Source organism: Aquila chrysaetos, chromosome 18, assembly GCF_900496995.4.
Source record: "Aquila chrysaetos chrysaetos chromosome 18, bAquChr1.4, whole genome shotgun sequence".
In the NCBI taxonomy this organism is placed as follows: domain Eukaryota; kingdom Metazoa; phylum Chordata; class Aves; order Accipitriformes; family Accipitridae; genus Aquila; species Aquila chrysaetos.
This window is the reverse complement of record NC_044021.1, coordinates 13,872,156-13,889,830: the sequence shown is the minus strand read 5'-3', so window position 1 is coordinate 13,889,830 and position 17,675 is coordinate 13,872,156. Positions and strand designations below refer to the sequence as shown.

Here is a 17,675-nt window from a genome sequence, read left to right as displayed (position 1 = left end):
AATGCAGCATTTCAATCAAAGTTGTGTTAGGGATATACTACTGAAGAGGTCCTGCAATAAAAGAGCATCATCTTTTAACTAAAAGGCAGAGTCAAACTATAAACAGAATGCAACCAGAATCCAAAAGAACTTCCCAGTGTGTTTTGATGAATCATGCATACTGCAGGGGTTCTGGATTTTATTCTATTTAGCTCTTAAGTTTAAATATGACAAACATTACAGACTAGCTTAGAAGGCTAGCACCTTTCACTGCCTCACTGTGGAAAAGCTGTAATGTCTCTTAGCTGTAATATTTAGTAAGATAATTTAATTAAACACCAAATTCTAATAATCTGATTCCCCCTCACACTAATACATAAATAGAGCTATGTTTCTTCCACACACATAATACTAAAGGCAGTACAGTAGTACTATAAAGATAGAAACAAGAGTAGTTTTTCCTCATGGCCTTTCCTGTATCTTTTCCCCTTACCCCACATTAAAATGAAGCCTCTATATTAAGATAATCAAAGGAACATGTGGAACTGTAAAGACTTAAAGACAATGCACCTGACAAATTCTGTAGATTTATAAACCCTCCTGTTCTCCATCTTTCCCTCAGTCCCAAACATGCCAGAGGGAAAGGTGAACACACACACAAAATGTTAAAAGGAAAAACCCCTATCGGAACTGCTAAGAGTAATCTTTTAAGACTTATTGAGAGGTGTGGGGTTGGGTTTTTTTTGTTTTGGGGGGGGGGGGGGGGGTTAGAGAGATTTGACTTGATAACTAGCCAATACCATTCCCATAAGTTAAAATTATTTCTTGGTGAAAGCAATTAAAACAATCAAAACCAACCTACTGAAAGTCAAGAACTGGTCAGGATCAAACTGGTGACATTATTTCACTCAGCATATTGAATTGCTCACAAGATTTCAGACCTTCATTAGGAATGTGGGCTTGTACTTCCTTCAAAAGAATCTCTCTTTAATTGATTTTTGGCCACCCTTTCCCTTTTCCTACCATCCAGGGCTATAAACTGGCCCCATCCTGTCCTTCAACACACACAGGCCATACAGTAGGTGCCAACATTTGTAAGTAATTATAGGGAGGTTTTACAAGGGGAACACGGACAGTCGTTAGCTTACACGAAAATGCCACAGTCTCCATGAACCAATAGACAAAAATACCTGAACTCTCCAGAGAGTTTTGGAAGCAAAACCATTACATTTTTGGCTGGAAGCATGGTTTAACATCAAAGTCACAGTACACACGTGACAGAGCAACATAAGACACATCATTGAGGCCAACCAAGCAAGGTGGAAATGAAACACGCCAGTCAGTCCCTCAAACAAGAAGAGTAGAGAGTCGGGGATGGAGAGGACAGCAGTGGCAACGTAGCTGCAGTGGTGTGCGGAGGGTGCTCGGGAGGCAGGTAGTGATTTGGGAGCACCGTTCCTCTTCAGATCAACTCCAAAGCAGCAGTCTCACAGGAGCGGTACCTGTACAAGCACTTGGTCCCCATTTCTTTAATTGCATATACACACATTTACTGTACAATATGTTCTTCTTACTAGAAGAAACAACACCAGTAATCAAATTCTGTCATCTTTGCTTATCCTAGAGAACGCTTCAGATAAAATAAATGCTTCCTCATTCCAACCTGAAGCGCTACTCAGGACAACACAAGCATTAGCCCCATCGGGCAGCCACCCTAAGAACCTTTCACAGTCAACAGAGCAGATACGCATATAACCAATACAATTCACAGCCCCAGTTTTCTTATCCCAAGGTAGGCACCTGCATTTGCTCAAACAAGCCTGGGCTCTCAATCAGCTAGAGGGTTCTCACCCACCAGAACAGCTGCCTAGACAACTCACTCAGGTGTAGAAACAGTTAAGCAAGAAGGTTCCCTCCCAAAATGACAGAATCCATCACGAGTAACACAGGCTCATACAAAGGAAATGAAATGGCTTCAATTATTTAGTGAAAGTTCACCATCACATTTTGAAGTCACACCAAGTAATTCCAAGACAAACTCAACCTACTTAACCAGTGTCAGGAGTAAGCTGTATGTCCACCACTGCAAGTACTGGTTACAACATTAACTGATGGGAAAGTTGTACGTTTCAAATGCATGTGCGTGCTCTAATTTCCTGCTTTACACACCTTCATGTTAACTAAAAGTAACTTAAACCATCATTTTACAGTTCATTCAATTTATCAAAACCAAAACCACAGCGTCATGGCTTAGGAAATTTTAGTAGTCTTAAGGTTCTGTTTGTTTTCAATTTGCCAAGTCTGTGTTATACTTCCCTTTAATTGACCAAGACAACAGATAGATGTGAGATCCTGGGATATGATTAAAACTGACAGTTTGTGACAGGGCTGAATTGCACTGTAAAAGGAATTAGTTACTTCCCGATTTTAAGAAAGCCCAATCTGTCATACTGTTTAAACAAGAAAAGCAACAGACAACATAACGATTTGAAATTCTACCTATACTTCACAAAGCAAAAAAATCACAGCATAATAATGCATTTCCACAAGGTGTTTTTTATAACATGACTAAATAGTGATCCAACATAACTGCAAGAGTATGAAAGCACAAAGACATTACCAACAGAAATGCAGCAAGTGTCATTTTGGACACAGTCAGTATTAAGACTCCTATTTCATTCTTGAGTAACAAAGAACTCTCAAATTAGCAAAAAAATCCTCTTATTTTAAAATACAGAAAAAGGACTGAAACAGTTGCACTACATATTCAACTATAAAAGGCTTCAATAAGAACATAGGAACATTTAATGCATATCAGGTGACCTTCAGAATTTTAAGAAATCAAATACATGAAGCAAAACCACACACTGCAGATCAGTCTCGGATCAGCTGCAAGTATGACTATTTCCCTAAAACAGACTGGCAAGGACATAAACTGAAGTTTAACTCTTAGTCTTTATAACTTCCTTACCTTCACATTTTAAAGAATAATTCTCCAACTTTATTTCACCTTCAAAAATCAAATTATGTATGCTACTGAGCCTGCAGACCTACAACCACAGAGCCCCCACCGCCATTCAAAGGCCAGCCAGATTCTGAAACAGCTTCCAGCATCCCTGCAAACATTGAGGGGAAAAAAACCCCAACAACTTGTAAGCAAAGAGGCTGTGAAGTTCTGCTGGTACAGACCAGGCTTAGGCTTCAGCAGAGCAACACATGACCACTAATGGCCAAATCAGCACCAACAAAGAAGCTTCTGGGCTCTGTCTTCTTAAGCGTACTCATGGAACACAGATACCTCACAAAGCCACCTACAAGATGGCTGAATATATTTTGCATGTAGGTCTGAAGAGCTCTGTATCCCTTTTATACTGTACATCTCATAGGATTTTAATAGTATTTTAATTTCAGAGGCAAACAGCATGTTAAATTTTGGCAGGAATACGTTCACAGACTACTACTGTGTAATCATGTGAAAAGTTACACTGGCACCAAAACCACAATTATTTAGTTGTAGGAAATCCAGAAAGCATAGCCAGAAATTTCAGCATTTCAAAAACAAACCTGCTCCACAGTTAACATTTATGCTTTTAGAGAGCGATATCAGTGCTAAAGGCGGCACCAACCAGCAGCCAAAGATAGAGTGGCTGTTCCTTATCTTTCTGAAGGAGAAATCACAATCAAGAGGAAGCTACGGGTCACCATCATTATCACTAATGAAACCAGCCTTTGCTAATGCACCTAAAAAGATCCTGCGTGCATGAAACAAATGTTAGGAAAAAAGCAAACAAAATAAGCACACCCCGTGACACCATGCCTGCAATTTGACAAGGAGCAGCCTAAACAATCAGATGTTGTTTCCCCATTCCAGAATAGCACCAACAGAAGCATACAGGTCAGGACTACAAGAGCAGTCAGATGGGACTGCACCATAGCAAACTAGACACATAAATATCAGAAACAGGGTGTGTATAGGAGCAGTCAGGAGTACTCCCTGCCTGACTTCAGGTTTTATTTCTTTCTAGACATATATACCATTTTACACACCTTGGGAAAGGCTTATTTCCATTCATAAAATGGTAAATATGTTCAAGCTACTTCTGGCATGGGTTCAGACATTATAGGATACAATTAAGAGAATTGTCTACCCTTTTCAAGTTGCTACGTGTTTTCTGATTTTGGAGTGGCAGGGAGGGGTTGGGTGGTTTAAGGCTTCCATTGCAGTATGGTGACATGCTACCTCGAAGTGCCTATGAATACCTAAGAACAGTTGCAGCAGACCTGACAGTGTATCTATTACCACATGCTTCAGCACTGTCCTAGAAGGTGGAGCTTTAGAGATTTTTATGTGATACACATAACATTCAAAGAACATCAACTCCTCAGGAACTTGGAAGAGGAAAAAAAGCCAAGAGGCACATATTTAATAGCAATGCAGGTGTCAGATATGCAGCAGAGACAAGGTATCTTCTCATTACAGCAAAAGCACCCAACTAGACATTCAACACAGCAATTTTTTTCCTTCTGCATTAGATTTCACTGCAGGCTGTAGGAATTCTCCCTTGAGAAGAGTTTCCAAGCACCAATAATGGGTCAAATGACAGCTAAAGCAAAGCCCTGCAGAAACCTTTCATAAAATTTGACTGTATCTTACTATATTTAATAGTTAGTCAGATTTTTCCAGAGCAAGCATATTCTCATTATTTCAAAGGTGTTCAAGCACAGCAAATGCAGCACAAGCTAGTTATCTACTTGGAAACTCTTTGCAAAAAGCCAAGATCTGTGGCATGCCATACCCAAGGCAAGTACATTTTTGTGGCCAACATACCCATTGGATCACTGCACTTAGCTGAGCATCACTACAAAGGTGTTGTGACATTGTCAACTTTTAACTGACCATTTGACTGCATGATGCAAGCTGTACCATTATTCAATGCAATAGAGTTGTCTCAGTACAGTATCAAATGCTTATCAATGGTACTTATCACTGAACTAACCGCAACCAGATCATAAAGTCAATGGACAAGACTTTAGACTTAATTTGCTTACTGTCAGATGACATTGAGTTACAAAGCAAAATTCATGTTTCCCATTTTAAAAAAAAAAAAAAAAAGAGAGACTTTAACAAGAAATACTCCTGAAGAAGGAAGCCTGCCTTAGGTATACCACTTTGTGTGTATTTGTAAATAAATGAAAAGAAAAATTGTTGCAACATTTACATTGCATATGAGGAAGTTCAGCTGCTTAATGACACATGTAAAAAGCACAGGTTACAACAGATAAGCTAGTTTACACAAACTTGTTTGGCAGGCTTTACAAAAGCTTAATTATGGATTTAGATTGTGAAGTCTGTGCATACCCTAAAAATGGAACAAGCTATAGGGGCTTTCCAGTAATAGTTAGAGGAGACTGGAGAGAATTCCACTCTTTTACCTCACGTCCTATAGCTTTGCTTAATTGAAAGTTTTGGACATAGCTGCATCCCCGAGCTCATATACATATGACCCAAAGGAATTCCTTAGCTGAGGTCCTGAAAAAACAATCAGTGAATTCAGATGAAAGAAACAGGAGGTGACAAAAATATTAAGAATAAAAAATCTTTTATTTTGCTCATTTGGCTAAAAAGCAATCAAAGTAGCAAGAAGAGATTCAGAGCAAGAAAGAGCACACACCTGTGAGAGGAAATTAGACATCTACCACACTGCTGACTTGCTCTTGTGTCATTGTTCACCTAGTGCTTCAAGGAAACCATACTTTCCAAAATAAGCCTGAGTTGTGCTGCAACAGTGGAGAAGCAGAGCTGACAAGTCTGTAAGAACAGATACTTAATCAGGACTCTACTCCACCCAAAAGTCTGAGGAAGCTGGGATAAAGCTGCTAGAAATTGTCAAGAAAGAGAAAGTACTTCCTGCCTCCCAGATTAAATGAAAGCATAGTTAAGTGCAAAGAAACTCAGTCTCAGTACTTCTCTGAGAAGTAAGGTGCAGGCAATAGGAAGCACCACTAGGATGAATACCCATATCACAACTGCACTGAAAAACTTTTTATTCAGTTTTCTTGGATTACAGGGATCAGAGCGGTAACCTTTGATGTGTTCTTCACACAGGCCATCAGCAGGTTTAAGTACTCCATTTTCCTTGTCCTTCTGCATAGCTACCTATTTTCTAAGAAACTGACTCCCTTGTGCAGAAACTCAACAGCCAAAAGGATCTGAAAGAGACAGAGGAGAAAAGACCAAAACTTAGTGGGGGAGTATGAAGTCACAGGAAAAAGGTTTTCACAGGAGTTCTCTCTTCAGTTTGGACTGGCTGTAGGTACATAGAGGACACTTCAACTCTTTAAAAATTTAGGAAATAGAAATACAGGTTTTGTCTACACTGACAGTCACCAATCTTCATTAAACAAAAAAAAAAACCCCCACAAACCAAAAAACCCAAGACTAAGCAAGTAGCATGCTGCTGGCAACAGAATATTCTGCTCTCCTTGTCAGTCTGGGCAGAAGTGGCAATAGCTCCCTATGACTATCCACAGCATCAGAATCTTTCATGAGATGTGTTGCTTGAGGAAGTCAGCTTCCCAAACCCAAACTGGGTACCATGCTTCTATCCGTTTCATATCTTAGCACCATTAACATGAACTTTATAATTTTATTTTTCCTGGAACATTTTCAGTATTTTATCTACTTTCACAGCAGGTACACATCACAGTATACAGTACCTTATAATTCACTTCTGTTCACAATGTTTTTTAATCCACATCCTGTACATATCCTGTTCAAACAGCAAGGAATCAGATTGCCTGCACTGGTCCTTGAGTTAATACCTGCTGGCTGAGCCAGGCTACCAGAACTTCCCTCTCCAGTAAGCAACTAGAGAATAGACTTCACTGGCAGTCACAAACACTGAGTAAAGCTGTGCAAAGATGGAAAGAAAAAAAGGGAAGTTTAATACATCAAGACACACATGAACTAATCCTCCATCAGCCATGCATTTTACAATTAATATCTTCTACCTCACTTACGTTCAGACACCACCACTAACTGCACTATTCTGAAAGGCAATGGAATACAGCTGGGCTCCTCTGGGCAGGCACAGAGAACAACCAATGTCCTGGACTCCCAGTTCTTGGTGAAGACAAAAGCCCCACCAGTCTGCACATATTGTTGCAGAGTATGAAACACAGATGAAAGAGTAAAGCATTGGGCCACATACTTACAGATTCCTTTGGTAAAAGGTCAATGCATTACCTGAATTAGACTATGTGGTAACCTTCCTCCCTTCAAAGGGGGAGCCAAGACAATCAAAATTCAGGCATCTTTCTAAAAATAGGACCTCTGTTTTCAGATATTATAGTCTCCCACTTCGGTATTTGTTATACTACTTTTCAATAAAATACCTTTTTCTCAAGAGTTTTGGACAAAACTTCTTATTTATACCCTGTAAAGGGAAAGACCTGGAATTATATTTTAGGCAAGCTTGGGTTTCATGCCACAGCCATTACTCATTTGCTGCAGAGTTTTCAACAAGCCACTTATGCCATCTTGTCACGAATTGCAGGTGTTCAACTTCTGATACTGTGGAGGACTCCGAGTCATACAAATTTGCGCTGGAAGGGACCTCTGTGGATCACCCAGCCCAGGATCCCTGCTCAAGCCAGGGCCAACTAGAGCAGGCTGCTCAGGGCCATGTCCAGTTCAGTTTTGAATACCTCCAGGGACAGACACTCCGCAACTTCGCTGGGCAGCCTGTTCCAGTGCTTGACCACCCTCATCAGTTAAAAACAACCCCCAAAAAACCCCAAACACCCACACACCTTCTGAAGTTTAAATGAAATTTCTTGTATTTCAGTTTCTGCCCAAATTAGTGTTCCTACATCTCTGCATCCTCAAACTAAGATAAGGATGTTCAACACATCTGAAATTCTCACTCAAGACAACTCTTGGTTACTCAGAGACAGCAACTGAAATAGCATACCTGCTTTCAAGCAAGACAATATTTGTTTAAATGAAAAGGCAGCAATACTAATATTTAGCTTTAGCCAGATGCCAAGACAATATTTGTTTTACTGAAAAGGCAGCAATGCTAATATTTAGCTTTAGCCAGTTTCAGCAAAAACTATCCTCCTATTTCTATGCAGAAAAGCAATCCTTTGGATTTTATCACCTGGCAAACTCATGTCCTCTCTCTGGTGCAATAGGCTATAGTGTTTCTCTTTATCTGCCTTCCAGGTATACACACACCCCCCAGTGACAAAGATTCCTACCTCACCACTTGATCACAATACTTAAAAAAAAAAAAAAAAGCTTTTCTAAAAAGTTGTTTAACTGTTTCCTTTACAATTCTTCTCCAATAGCCAAAGTTTTTAGCCACAGAGTATCAAAGAGTTTTACAGCCACACTCCATACCAGCTATTCATTACTTTCTTTTTTTTAAATGCTAAGCAATGAGTCACATTCTTTTATTACTGTTAGTTTGCCCCACAGAGTCTGTCTTGCTTGGTTTCATTCTCAACAGCCAGATTAAAAAAAAAAAAAAAAAAAAGAAAACCCCAAAACAACTTAACCTCAACTGACAACAGCAAATCTTGCTTTCTCGGTATCTTTCCCCCCACCTCGATATAATTAGCCTCTCAAACTCTGAACTGTAACACCTGCATAAAACTTGCAGTACACATGTATAGGGGTTTGGTGCATTACAGAAATAGTAAAGGCCGTAAGCAACTGATTGAACTTCTGATACCAGAAAGACAGAGGCAGACCCCATATTCTACCTATGTCAACCAACTAAAGAGAATGTTCTTGCACTTCTGCATGCACACTTGTCAGTCATATTTACACTATCTTAGGGTTTGGTTGAAACTTCTGAGGCTGCTACCTTACGTTTTGCCAAATGGAAGTTGAATTTGGCAGAACTGCAGGCAAGGCAGCAGAAGCTGGGGCTAGTACTGCTGCTGTAAGAGCTCTCACAAGGCAGAAACACAACTGCTTTCTTCATCTACAATTTGCAATAGCCTCTGGCCACATGTTGACACTTAAGTTCTAGTGCATTGCTTCATTCAAAACTGAGCTTTGTAAGTGTTTGTTGAATGATCTTGGTCTACAAACTCTTACCTTACTGTCTCTCCAAGTAAAGCACGACAGCACCAGACACAAGATAGACATTATTCACGCTCATAATCCAGTGACTGAGGGGGAAAAGTAGAAACATCAACATATAACCTCGTAGTTACTCAGCCAGAGTATTTCTTGGTATTTCTCCAAGAAGTCAAATATCTAAATACTCTTACAAGCACCAACGTACAGAAAGACAATCAAACTGATTGCGGTGCAATCAGACTTTCCAGAAAGGTATTTAAATGCAACTTTAATAGACATTTAGTCACAGTCCCTGGAAAACAATTCTGTCAAACAAGTACTGCTTTAGCAGATCCCCCAAATAAGAAACAAGACATATCTGCATATCTAGAATTAAATTTGTTATACTGGTATTTGATTCAAAACTCCCATTTTTACAGTGTAATTCTTCAAGGTATCAAAGTTTGAAGAGTCCAGCACATCTATTTTGCATTGTGAAAACACTCTTCTAATAAAAGTCACATTCTAGTTTTGTAAAAAAGCATTTTCATTTTAATACACACAACAGGCTTGTTTCGTTTGAAATGCTCTTCCTTAAATGAAGAAAAAAGTGCTATGCATTACTCACAAGTAGCCTACCAGCAGACCAATACCTACGTGACACTTCAGAAATGTTTCATCCATCCAACCACAGCAACTGCCTCGCTCTGGAAGTCATTTTAGCAAAACAGTGAAGTGTGGTTCATCCCGCTGCTGTGGTGTGAGAAAGGAGATAAGGGAAATCTCAATACTGCAAAAGGAGCATACAACACCACCGGCTATGTGCTTAGAGCCTCTTATCAGTAATGCAAGTGGTAGAATGATACCGATTTCACCCTAACCCCACGGGTAAATGCAGAATTTGTAGAGGTTCATTTATCTGCTTTGATTTCATAGAGACTAAGGTCCAGTCCTTGCACGCAGAATGCCATTTTGAGTCCTGACCATACAATTACAAAAACTGTTTTCCCTTGTGGTTTCACTATGCATATTGCAAACTGCTGTTATTTGGCCAAAGGTCACAAAATCACCTTCCTATCGGTAACACATACGCCCTTGCAGAGACCTGTCCTTTTAACATCTTGTATCTAGAAGAGGATCAAGCCATGTGAACTGGTTTTGTTAAGTGGCATAGTAAGCTGGCACACAGCACAAGCCTCCAGTCACTCACTATACAGTAGAGCTTGTGTAGACAGCCCATCCTATTCCGGAATCCTGTAAAGTCTTATGAATCCCATTAGAAGTCCATGAATCAGAAGTTACAGCTGTGCCATATCTCCATGGTTAAAAGTTAAAAGCTGCATCATCCGTCAATTGCCCCGTTGACAAAATATAGCCCTACCTGAGCTCAACTCTTTGTCCATCATAGCAGAAAAAAAATCCCATCTTTTGTCAGTGGAAAAGATGGACAATCCAGATGTTCACAGCTACACAAGTTCTGAAAAATAAAATGAGCTGTCTGATTTCAACACTATGATTAAGCACACTTGCTGTAGCATCATCTCAACTCAGGAAGGGCTGCTACAGTTCAAGCAGCACCTTGCTTGGCCCAAGAGTACTCTAAAGACAAAAGCACAACTCCACATTTGCCCAGTTAGTTCAATACTTATCTCCCAACTACCCTTGTTCCAGGAACCAGGCACTACAGGGCCTTAGTTCAGCAGATGTTCTCAGAGTACACTGGCCACACACAAAGAAAAGCAGGTTCCTTATAGAATGCAACTGTGCCAACTCACTTTTAAAAGAAATTTGCTGTAGCAGAAGGCCACAGTTTAAATAAGGGGAGTTTACCATCTGATTCTGTTCTATAACTTCTTCAGTCTGAAGGGATCCAAGCCTTTATCTTTCACCTTGAAAGACCACCAGTTCCAAGGAACAATGTGAAACACACCAACTTTCTTTAGCCCAGTAATTAAAGTAACTACCTGGGAAAGACAAAGCCTGAGGTCTAGCTTCCGCTCCAGCATATTTGTACATTTTACACATGGTAATTAAGTTTAAAAACAGACGGCACTAGGACTTTCTCCCAGGAGGTGGGGCATACAAGTCTGCCTATTCTCAGGTAAGAAACAGAATCTGGGTGTCCGATTTCTGGGTGAGGCCTCTCCACATACAATGAAAGCTATTACGTAAAAATAAAGAAAGGGAGTGAAAGAGGGGTAAGGAACTAGTACTATGGTGACTTTCTTTAAAGTTCATCTAAGAAAAAAGGGATGAGGATTCCTAACAGCAGATCTCAAAATGATGGAGGACTACAGGATCCCAAAAGAGGCCACCCTCAACGTAAAAATTCCATCCTAAGCCAAGAGTTGATAGCCTTGTCACTAAAGCACTCAACCTCACTGGCTAACTTTCAAGTTTCCCAGGCCTTTACTAGCTCTGGTTCTGCACACGTTCCAATGCTAAATAATAGGCCTGACAAAAGTTAAATTAAGATGGAAGAGCTGCTTTGAAAATAGAGAAAAAACAGAGAGCACAGTACTGAAAGAATCAGGGCATTGTAGCTACAGGCCTCTAACTTACTATCTTTGATGAAGCAAACGTACTTCTGTCAACAAACTGGAAGACTGTTCACACAGCACCAAAGTAGTCCTTGGGAAAGCTCTGACTGTGCTTTTGCTAAAAATAAACATCAAGCAAAAATGTTAGTACACAGAGATTATTAGTTTTTCCTCTTCTCAGACATACTTATATATGTCCTTGTCAGACAGCCACTTGGAGGGGTTTCCTCCGCCCACTGTTGGCAGACAGCTGCTAACCCATGGGAAGAGCACGCACCAAGAAGTGTTATAAGAACACATGAGAACAGACATAATGAGGTAAAACATGAACAGCAGGTGAACATTCAAAGTATAGTGCAGGTTCTCTTAGATAACAGATGAAAGCTGCTACAATACTACATTGTCTCTGGATTTACTCGCTCACAAAGGGTCAGACCGCTGCTCTATTATAAAAAAAAAAAAAAGAGCATTGACTAACATTGTCTCGGAGTGAAAGAGCAACATGTTTGTTTTGACTTTTCCACAATGCTCAGGGCCTCCTAAACAATCCACACCAGCACCTCACAAGTGGATCTGCAAGCATACCATGATAAGTCACAGTTGAAGGGGAAGAAGTTCTTCCATGTACGCAGCTGTCGCTGATTAAATGCAAGCCATAAAGGAAAAAAGCTGTTCCACTGGGATTCTAAGATGAGCATTAATGCTTACTATATAACATTACCTACTTAACAGGTTATACCAATCACAGAAGATACACCCTCAGAGCGGAAGTCATTCAGCACATTCCAAGCGATAAGTAATGTGCAAGCAGCACAGTTTTTTTCCAGGCAGTGGGCAACACATACACTGCAAATTAAGGTGCTCCTCAAATATGACTAAGCATGTCCAGAACAGCTTTCATTTAGCACCCACTTGCCAGCAAAGACACAACAATGCAGACCTCTGTGTGGACAATCCAACCCAAATATCCAAGCTGCCTGTTGGGACTGTAGCAGCAAAAGCTACAAACTGCATACATCAACACTCCTGCAGGTCTCACCAGGTTAAAACTCACCACCGGCACATCTTTTTTTTTTTTTTCCACAGTGCAGAAGTTGCTCCAAGGGAAACTGTGTTTTTCCTTTCCACATCCCCTTTCTCCTGCACCTTCTGCTCAAAGCACCAGGACTGAGAGCATCATTATCCCTACGAGTAATACAGCCAAAAAAATTGGAGACTACAATGAACGCACATGGATACAAAACAAGCGGCCTAGGGAGATGCTTTTGTCATCCATTCAGGTCTGGGTATAAAGCAGGTACTGACTGTAAATGCACGGCTGCCCAGTACGTCAAAGGGACAGGTGACAAAGAGCCCCTCTGAGTGACAAGCCTGCTCAGATCAAACTTGACTGCAGGCTGCCTGACACCTGCACTGGTACCACTGCACTGCTACCTTCACCACTTCAGACCACCAGGATGAAGAGTCCCAACACCGGCTCCTGGTACTGTCTTTCCTCCGTGTGGCTCTTTTCTCACTGTTGCTCACTTCACACCTCATCTCAGCACAGGTTTAGCAGTTTTCTTACAAATTCCTGGTAAAGGTTACTATAAGACAGTCCAAAGCCGAGATGTAAAGGTGATGCACACCCCCCCCCCATACACACCTGGTGAAAACCACTTCAAAGCCCCAGGCAAACAAGCCCTAGCCACACGTGGGTGAGGCCAGAGCAGCCTTCTACCTCGGGGCGGTCTGTCCGTCCCTGACCCGGCTGGGGCTGTCAGAGGGAGCCGCAGAGCTGGTGGCACGAACGGTGAGGGGCACGGGGACAGCCGCCCCCTTACAAGCGGCTTTAGGGGCTGGGAACGGAGCCGGGGGGACGCGCCCCCCGCGGCCTGGGAGGGAGAGAAGGATGGACGGAGGGAGGGAGGGTGGCCGCTGCCTGCAAACGCGAACGCGGCCGGCAGCCCCACGCCAAGCCCTCCGTCGCGGCTGCGAGGAAAGCCCGGGAACGAGGGGAGCCCCCACCGTTACCTGCCCGGTGATGCCGGTGATGAGAGCCACCTTCCTGCCGTTCATCTCTTCGCCGTCATCTCCCGGTGCCGCGGCGCAGGCACACGCCTCCGCCGCCGGCTGTGCCGCCATCCTCCCGGCGGCGGCGACGGAGGCTGCGGGCGCGGCCCAGGTGCGGAGATAACCCGGGGTGGAGGCGCGGCCGCCGGGAACAGGCTCCCGGCGCCGGGGGCGGGCACGGAGGGGAGGACGCTATACCGCCCCGAGCGCGGCTCGCACATGAGCTGCCGCCACCCGCGGGCTACCTCCGCCGCTCCGGCCGCCGCTGCCGCATTTCCGCGCTCGCTGCCCGCCGGCGACTCCCGCCCCGCCCCGCGGCGGCCGCAGGTGCAGCCCCAGCCGCCGCCGGCCCGGCCCCCGCGCAGGCGCACTGCACCCGCCGGGCGGCTCAAGCTCGCGCTCCGCTTTAGCCACTCCTCCCCGCGCCTCGCCCCGCCCCGCCTCGGCCCCGCAGCCAATCAGAAGCCCAGGCACTTCCTTAAAGGAACGGGAGGCGCGGCGCGCCGCGTACGAAGGCGGGCGCGGTGATTGGTTGAGAGCGGGCAGCGGAGGGGCGGAGCCGCCGACTTCCTGACCGCGTGTCGGGGAGGAGGGAGGAGGAATGCGACGGCGGCGCCACGTGAGATGAGCGGAGCGGGCCGCGGCCCCGCCCCGCCGCGGGCGCCGGCGGCACGGAGCGCACAGCGCCCCCTGCGGCGTGGAGGAGCGGGGCGAATTAAGGCCCCGGCGGGCAACCGTAGGGGCCCGCAGCCCCCGGGCCCGTCACCGCCCCGCCGGGCCAGCTGCCCGGCCCGCGGGGCTACCGGCTGTGTTCGGCGTCAGAGAGCAAACCCGGGAGTGCCCCAGCTGCAGCAGGCAGCTCCAGATCAAAACCGACTCCCTGCGAGGCAGAGGGTGCTCCGGCCGTCAGGGAGACAAAGCGTCGCGCAGCTGGTCCTCCTGGGCTTTCCCCCTTGTGGAAGTACTTGCTTGTAAATGACCCATGGACTTCTGGAAAAGGGATTGATAATAGATATTTCTTCTCCCGATGAAACGCCGAATCAGCCCCCTCTTTTACTGAGGCAGCATGCCGCTCTACCTGCAAGGAAGAAGGGGCCTGGCCGTGTGTTCCTGTTACGTTACCCGAATTGCATCCCCGAAGGCTGTCACACCTCGTTGTATGCTTGGATGGTGGGACCGCTGCATATGCAGACGATCGTATTACTATAATTTTACTATTATTATGGATTATTACAGCATGTAGTCAAAAGTTACCTGGTGTCATTGAAAGGCCATAATACATTAAAAAAAAGATGCGGAGTTTGGCAGCATACTGCCTTTAAACTGGAACTCTACTCTGAAATCCTGAATGCGTTCTTGCACATAGCTCCCCGTGCTCTCAGTTTAAATCCTCTCCTTGCAGCCCTGTAATCTGTGATGGAATGGAGAAACTGTATTGTGTCACGGTGTCATCCCAATCATACCATTTCTGCGTCTTGTTTCCAAAGCCTTTTCCCGGGCACATGCCGTTTTATAAAGTCAGCAACGTTGGCGGGTACTTCTGCAAACTGATTTCATTCCACTAGTGATTGCTTTCTGGGTGTACAATCTCAGATTCCGAAGAGGAGGGACACCACAAACAATATGAATGCCACCCTCTCAGTTTTAAAATGACACTGGAGACACAAAAAGACAAAATTCTGGGAGTTTCAGGACTCTGTACACCAGAAATAAGGCACAAAACTTATTTTTGTTTTAAAACTTAGGATTTGAGAGTAGAGGGAGTTAGGACCAAGTTTTCTTTATTTACTTATTTGTATAGATCATTCCCTCTCCTGCTAGATCAGAGCTACATAAAGCAATGCATGAGCTACAACATTAAAAATTGTCCTTTATGTAGCCAGGTAAGCTTGTCATTTCTAGCTTTTGCTGGCAGTCCATTAAATGTAGTCCAAAGTAAAGTTTGCCGCCTTTCTGTGTTCTGCTCAAGAAAGCGGTGAGTAGGGCTGACAATGCAAGTCCTGAAGCTGGACTAGAAGGAGAGTCCCCATCACTGGGGCCTCCATGTGCAGCTAAGAGGCTTTTTCTGGTCACTTTTTCCAAACAGAATTTCTCCTACCTCAGTTGTCCAATATCCCACAAGAACTATTTTGCAGATGTAGCAATTTTCTTGACTGTTATTCCCAAAAGCACTGCACCCGAGGGGGGAAGCCGGTTCACACCTTTCATAACTCGCCTGATTAATCAAGTACATCATTGAATGACCACCTTGTCCTATGATTGTACTCTCAGGTGACAGGCACCTTGGGCTCTTCCCCTCTTCAGAGCAATAGCTTTCCTTCCTCATCACGTGCACTCCCGAGTGATTCAGAACAAAAGACTCTGCAATCTGTGTCACTTTTGCAATGGGAGCGTCTCAGCCAGACTGTGCTGAGAACACTTTAGCAGGGTTCATACTTGTATTTTTGGTCAATACTAATACTAGAAACAGGCAGATGAAGCCAGACAGGATGCAGCCCAGTTCAGGTTCCAGCTGACTGAAGGAAAAAAAAAAAAAAAAAAAAAGCCTTTAACCTGTTTAAATTTCTGTTCCATTTATAAGGCTGGCAGTAGTAGTTGCAGACACTGTTAGCCAGCTACCATAATCCTGCTAGGTCTGCCCCTGGCATGCACTGGGGCACATTCCAGGTTTAATGCACAAAGACTGTTCTGTCACCAAAGTCTTCCAAGGTACGTTTACAGAAGAGACTGAAGGCTCCATTGTGGCACAGGTACTAGATTTTACCTAAGTTGCTCTGGTGTCGACAGCAATTTATGACAGACTGTAGCTGAAAACTGGACCAGCAGCCCCCAGGGACCCCGGAATTAATATTCACTCTGAGCGCTAGCCTGCACTGATGTCTTCTTGCTGCCTCCAGCACCTGTACCATTGCATGTGCTACCTAACTTAAAGCTATGTCTGCCCACACTGTAATCGCTTTTTAACGCATCTGTGTGGACCTGGCTTTGGCCTCTAAAACTGGCAAGGCCCTCATGTGAAGAGGAGACAGCAGACTGACACGCATCTGTCCTTCCAGCCCCCTTGAATCCCTGTAAGAGGAGATGCATGTGTGAGCATGGGTGTCCAGTAAAAGTTTTATGCCCAACAAGCTCTGAGAAAACAAAAAGAATAGCATGTGCGGCGTTACCTTTAAAGCTGTCACCCCAAGAACTGGGGAGAAAGAGATAGGACAGATGTGAAGAAATTTGCTTGGTGGCGGTAGATGAAAACATGCATCACAGGGAAAGAAGGATGGAGAGCACAGCTGACTGAAGTCAAACTGGTTAAACTAGGAAATAATGGAAAATGAGCAAAAAGGAAGCAGAGAGGGAAAATTAAAGAGAAATGTTGCTGAGAGTAAGGAAGAAAGGAATAATAGGAGGAAAAGACTGAAGTGTATTAGATTACAAAAATTACCATCTTAAATGTTAAGGGAAAGGGAAAAGGAGGGAGAACATCCACACACTGACATTTTATTACACTTGATTACCACATACATTACAATTCTCATGAGCTCAGTGTTTGAATGGGGATGTGGCCGCACTGCTGATTGGGATTTGGAAAGGTAGCTGTGTGAGGTTTAAGAATCTCATGTGAATCCATTGTAAGTGCTTGCAGGAAAGATGTAACCTTACTTTAACTCCAGAAATAAAAATTACTGATTTAAAACACTGGTGTTACTCACTGTGGGACAAAGGTATCCTTAGTATTATTTCATTAATAATGTCACCCATACTAGCGTAGCTGCGGTAGAAGTCAACGTGATACCGCTGTATCCTGTTCTGTACAGGAGTTAGAATTTGTCACTGGGCCGAGTGAAGCCCGCTTTCTCTGCATCACTCAGTGCAACAAAGGGGAAAACTGGTTATTTGTCTTTCCCTGAGGCTCTTCTGAATGATCAGCATCCACTAGTTCAGGCAACTTCTGCATCATGCTGCCATGAATTCCATCAAAGCAGTGGCCAGTGATCAGAGACGACCCTTGGCCAGAATACATTGTACTTCGCTCACCT

At 43.7% G+C, this 17,675-nt stretch overlaps 1 protein-coding gene and 1 long non-coding RNA gene across 4 annotated transcripts in view; both read right to left on the bottom strand.

Annotated features, from left to right (window-relative positions):
- GMDS (GDP-mannose 4,6-dehydratase) overlaps nucleotides 1-13,970 on the bottom strand; it is a 430,504-nt gene extending 416,534 nt beyond the window's left edge. Inside the window, exon 1 of the mRNA XM_030041899.2 lies at nucleotides 13,606-13,970. Within this exon, the coding sequence (XP_029897759.1) occupies nucleotides 13,606-13,716 (111 nt within the window). The 5' untranslated portion in view covers nucleotides 13,717-13,970. The remainder of the gene's footprint in view (nucleotides 1-13,605) is intronic.
- LOC115353006 lies at nucleotides 5,563-11,705 on the bottom strand. 3 transcript variants are annotated; one of them, XR_005930830.1, is made up of 6 exons: nucleotides 11,615-11,705; nucleotides 10,263-10,529; nucleotides 9,710-9,805; nucleotides 9,089-9,162; nucleotides 6,697-6,890; nucleotides 5,563-6,189 (listed from the first exon to the last, which is right to left on the bottom strand). It is a non-coding gene; the product is annotated as an uncharacterized LOC115353006 (long non-coding RNA). The 3 variants fall into 3 exon arrangements; XR_003927369.2 differs by having other exon boundaries at nucleotides 10,434-10,529; XR_005930829.1 differs by having other exon boundaries at nucleotides 9,710-10,529.
- Nucleotides 13,971-17,675: the final 3,705 nt, after the last annotated feature.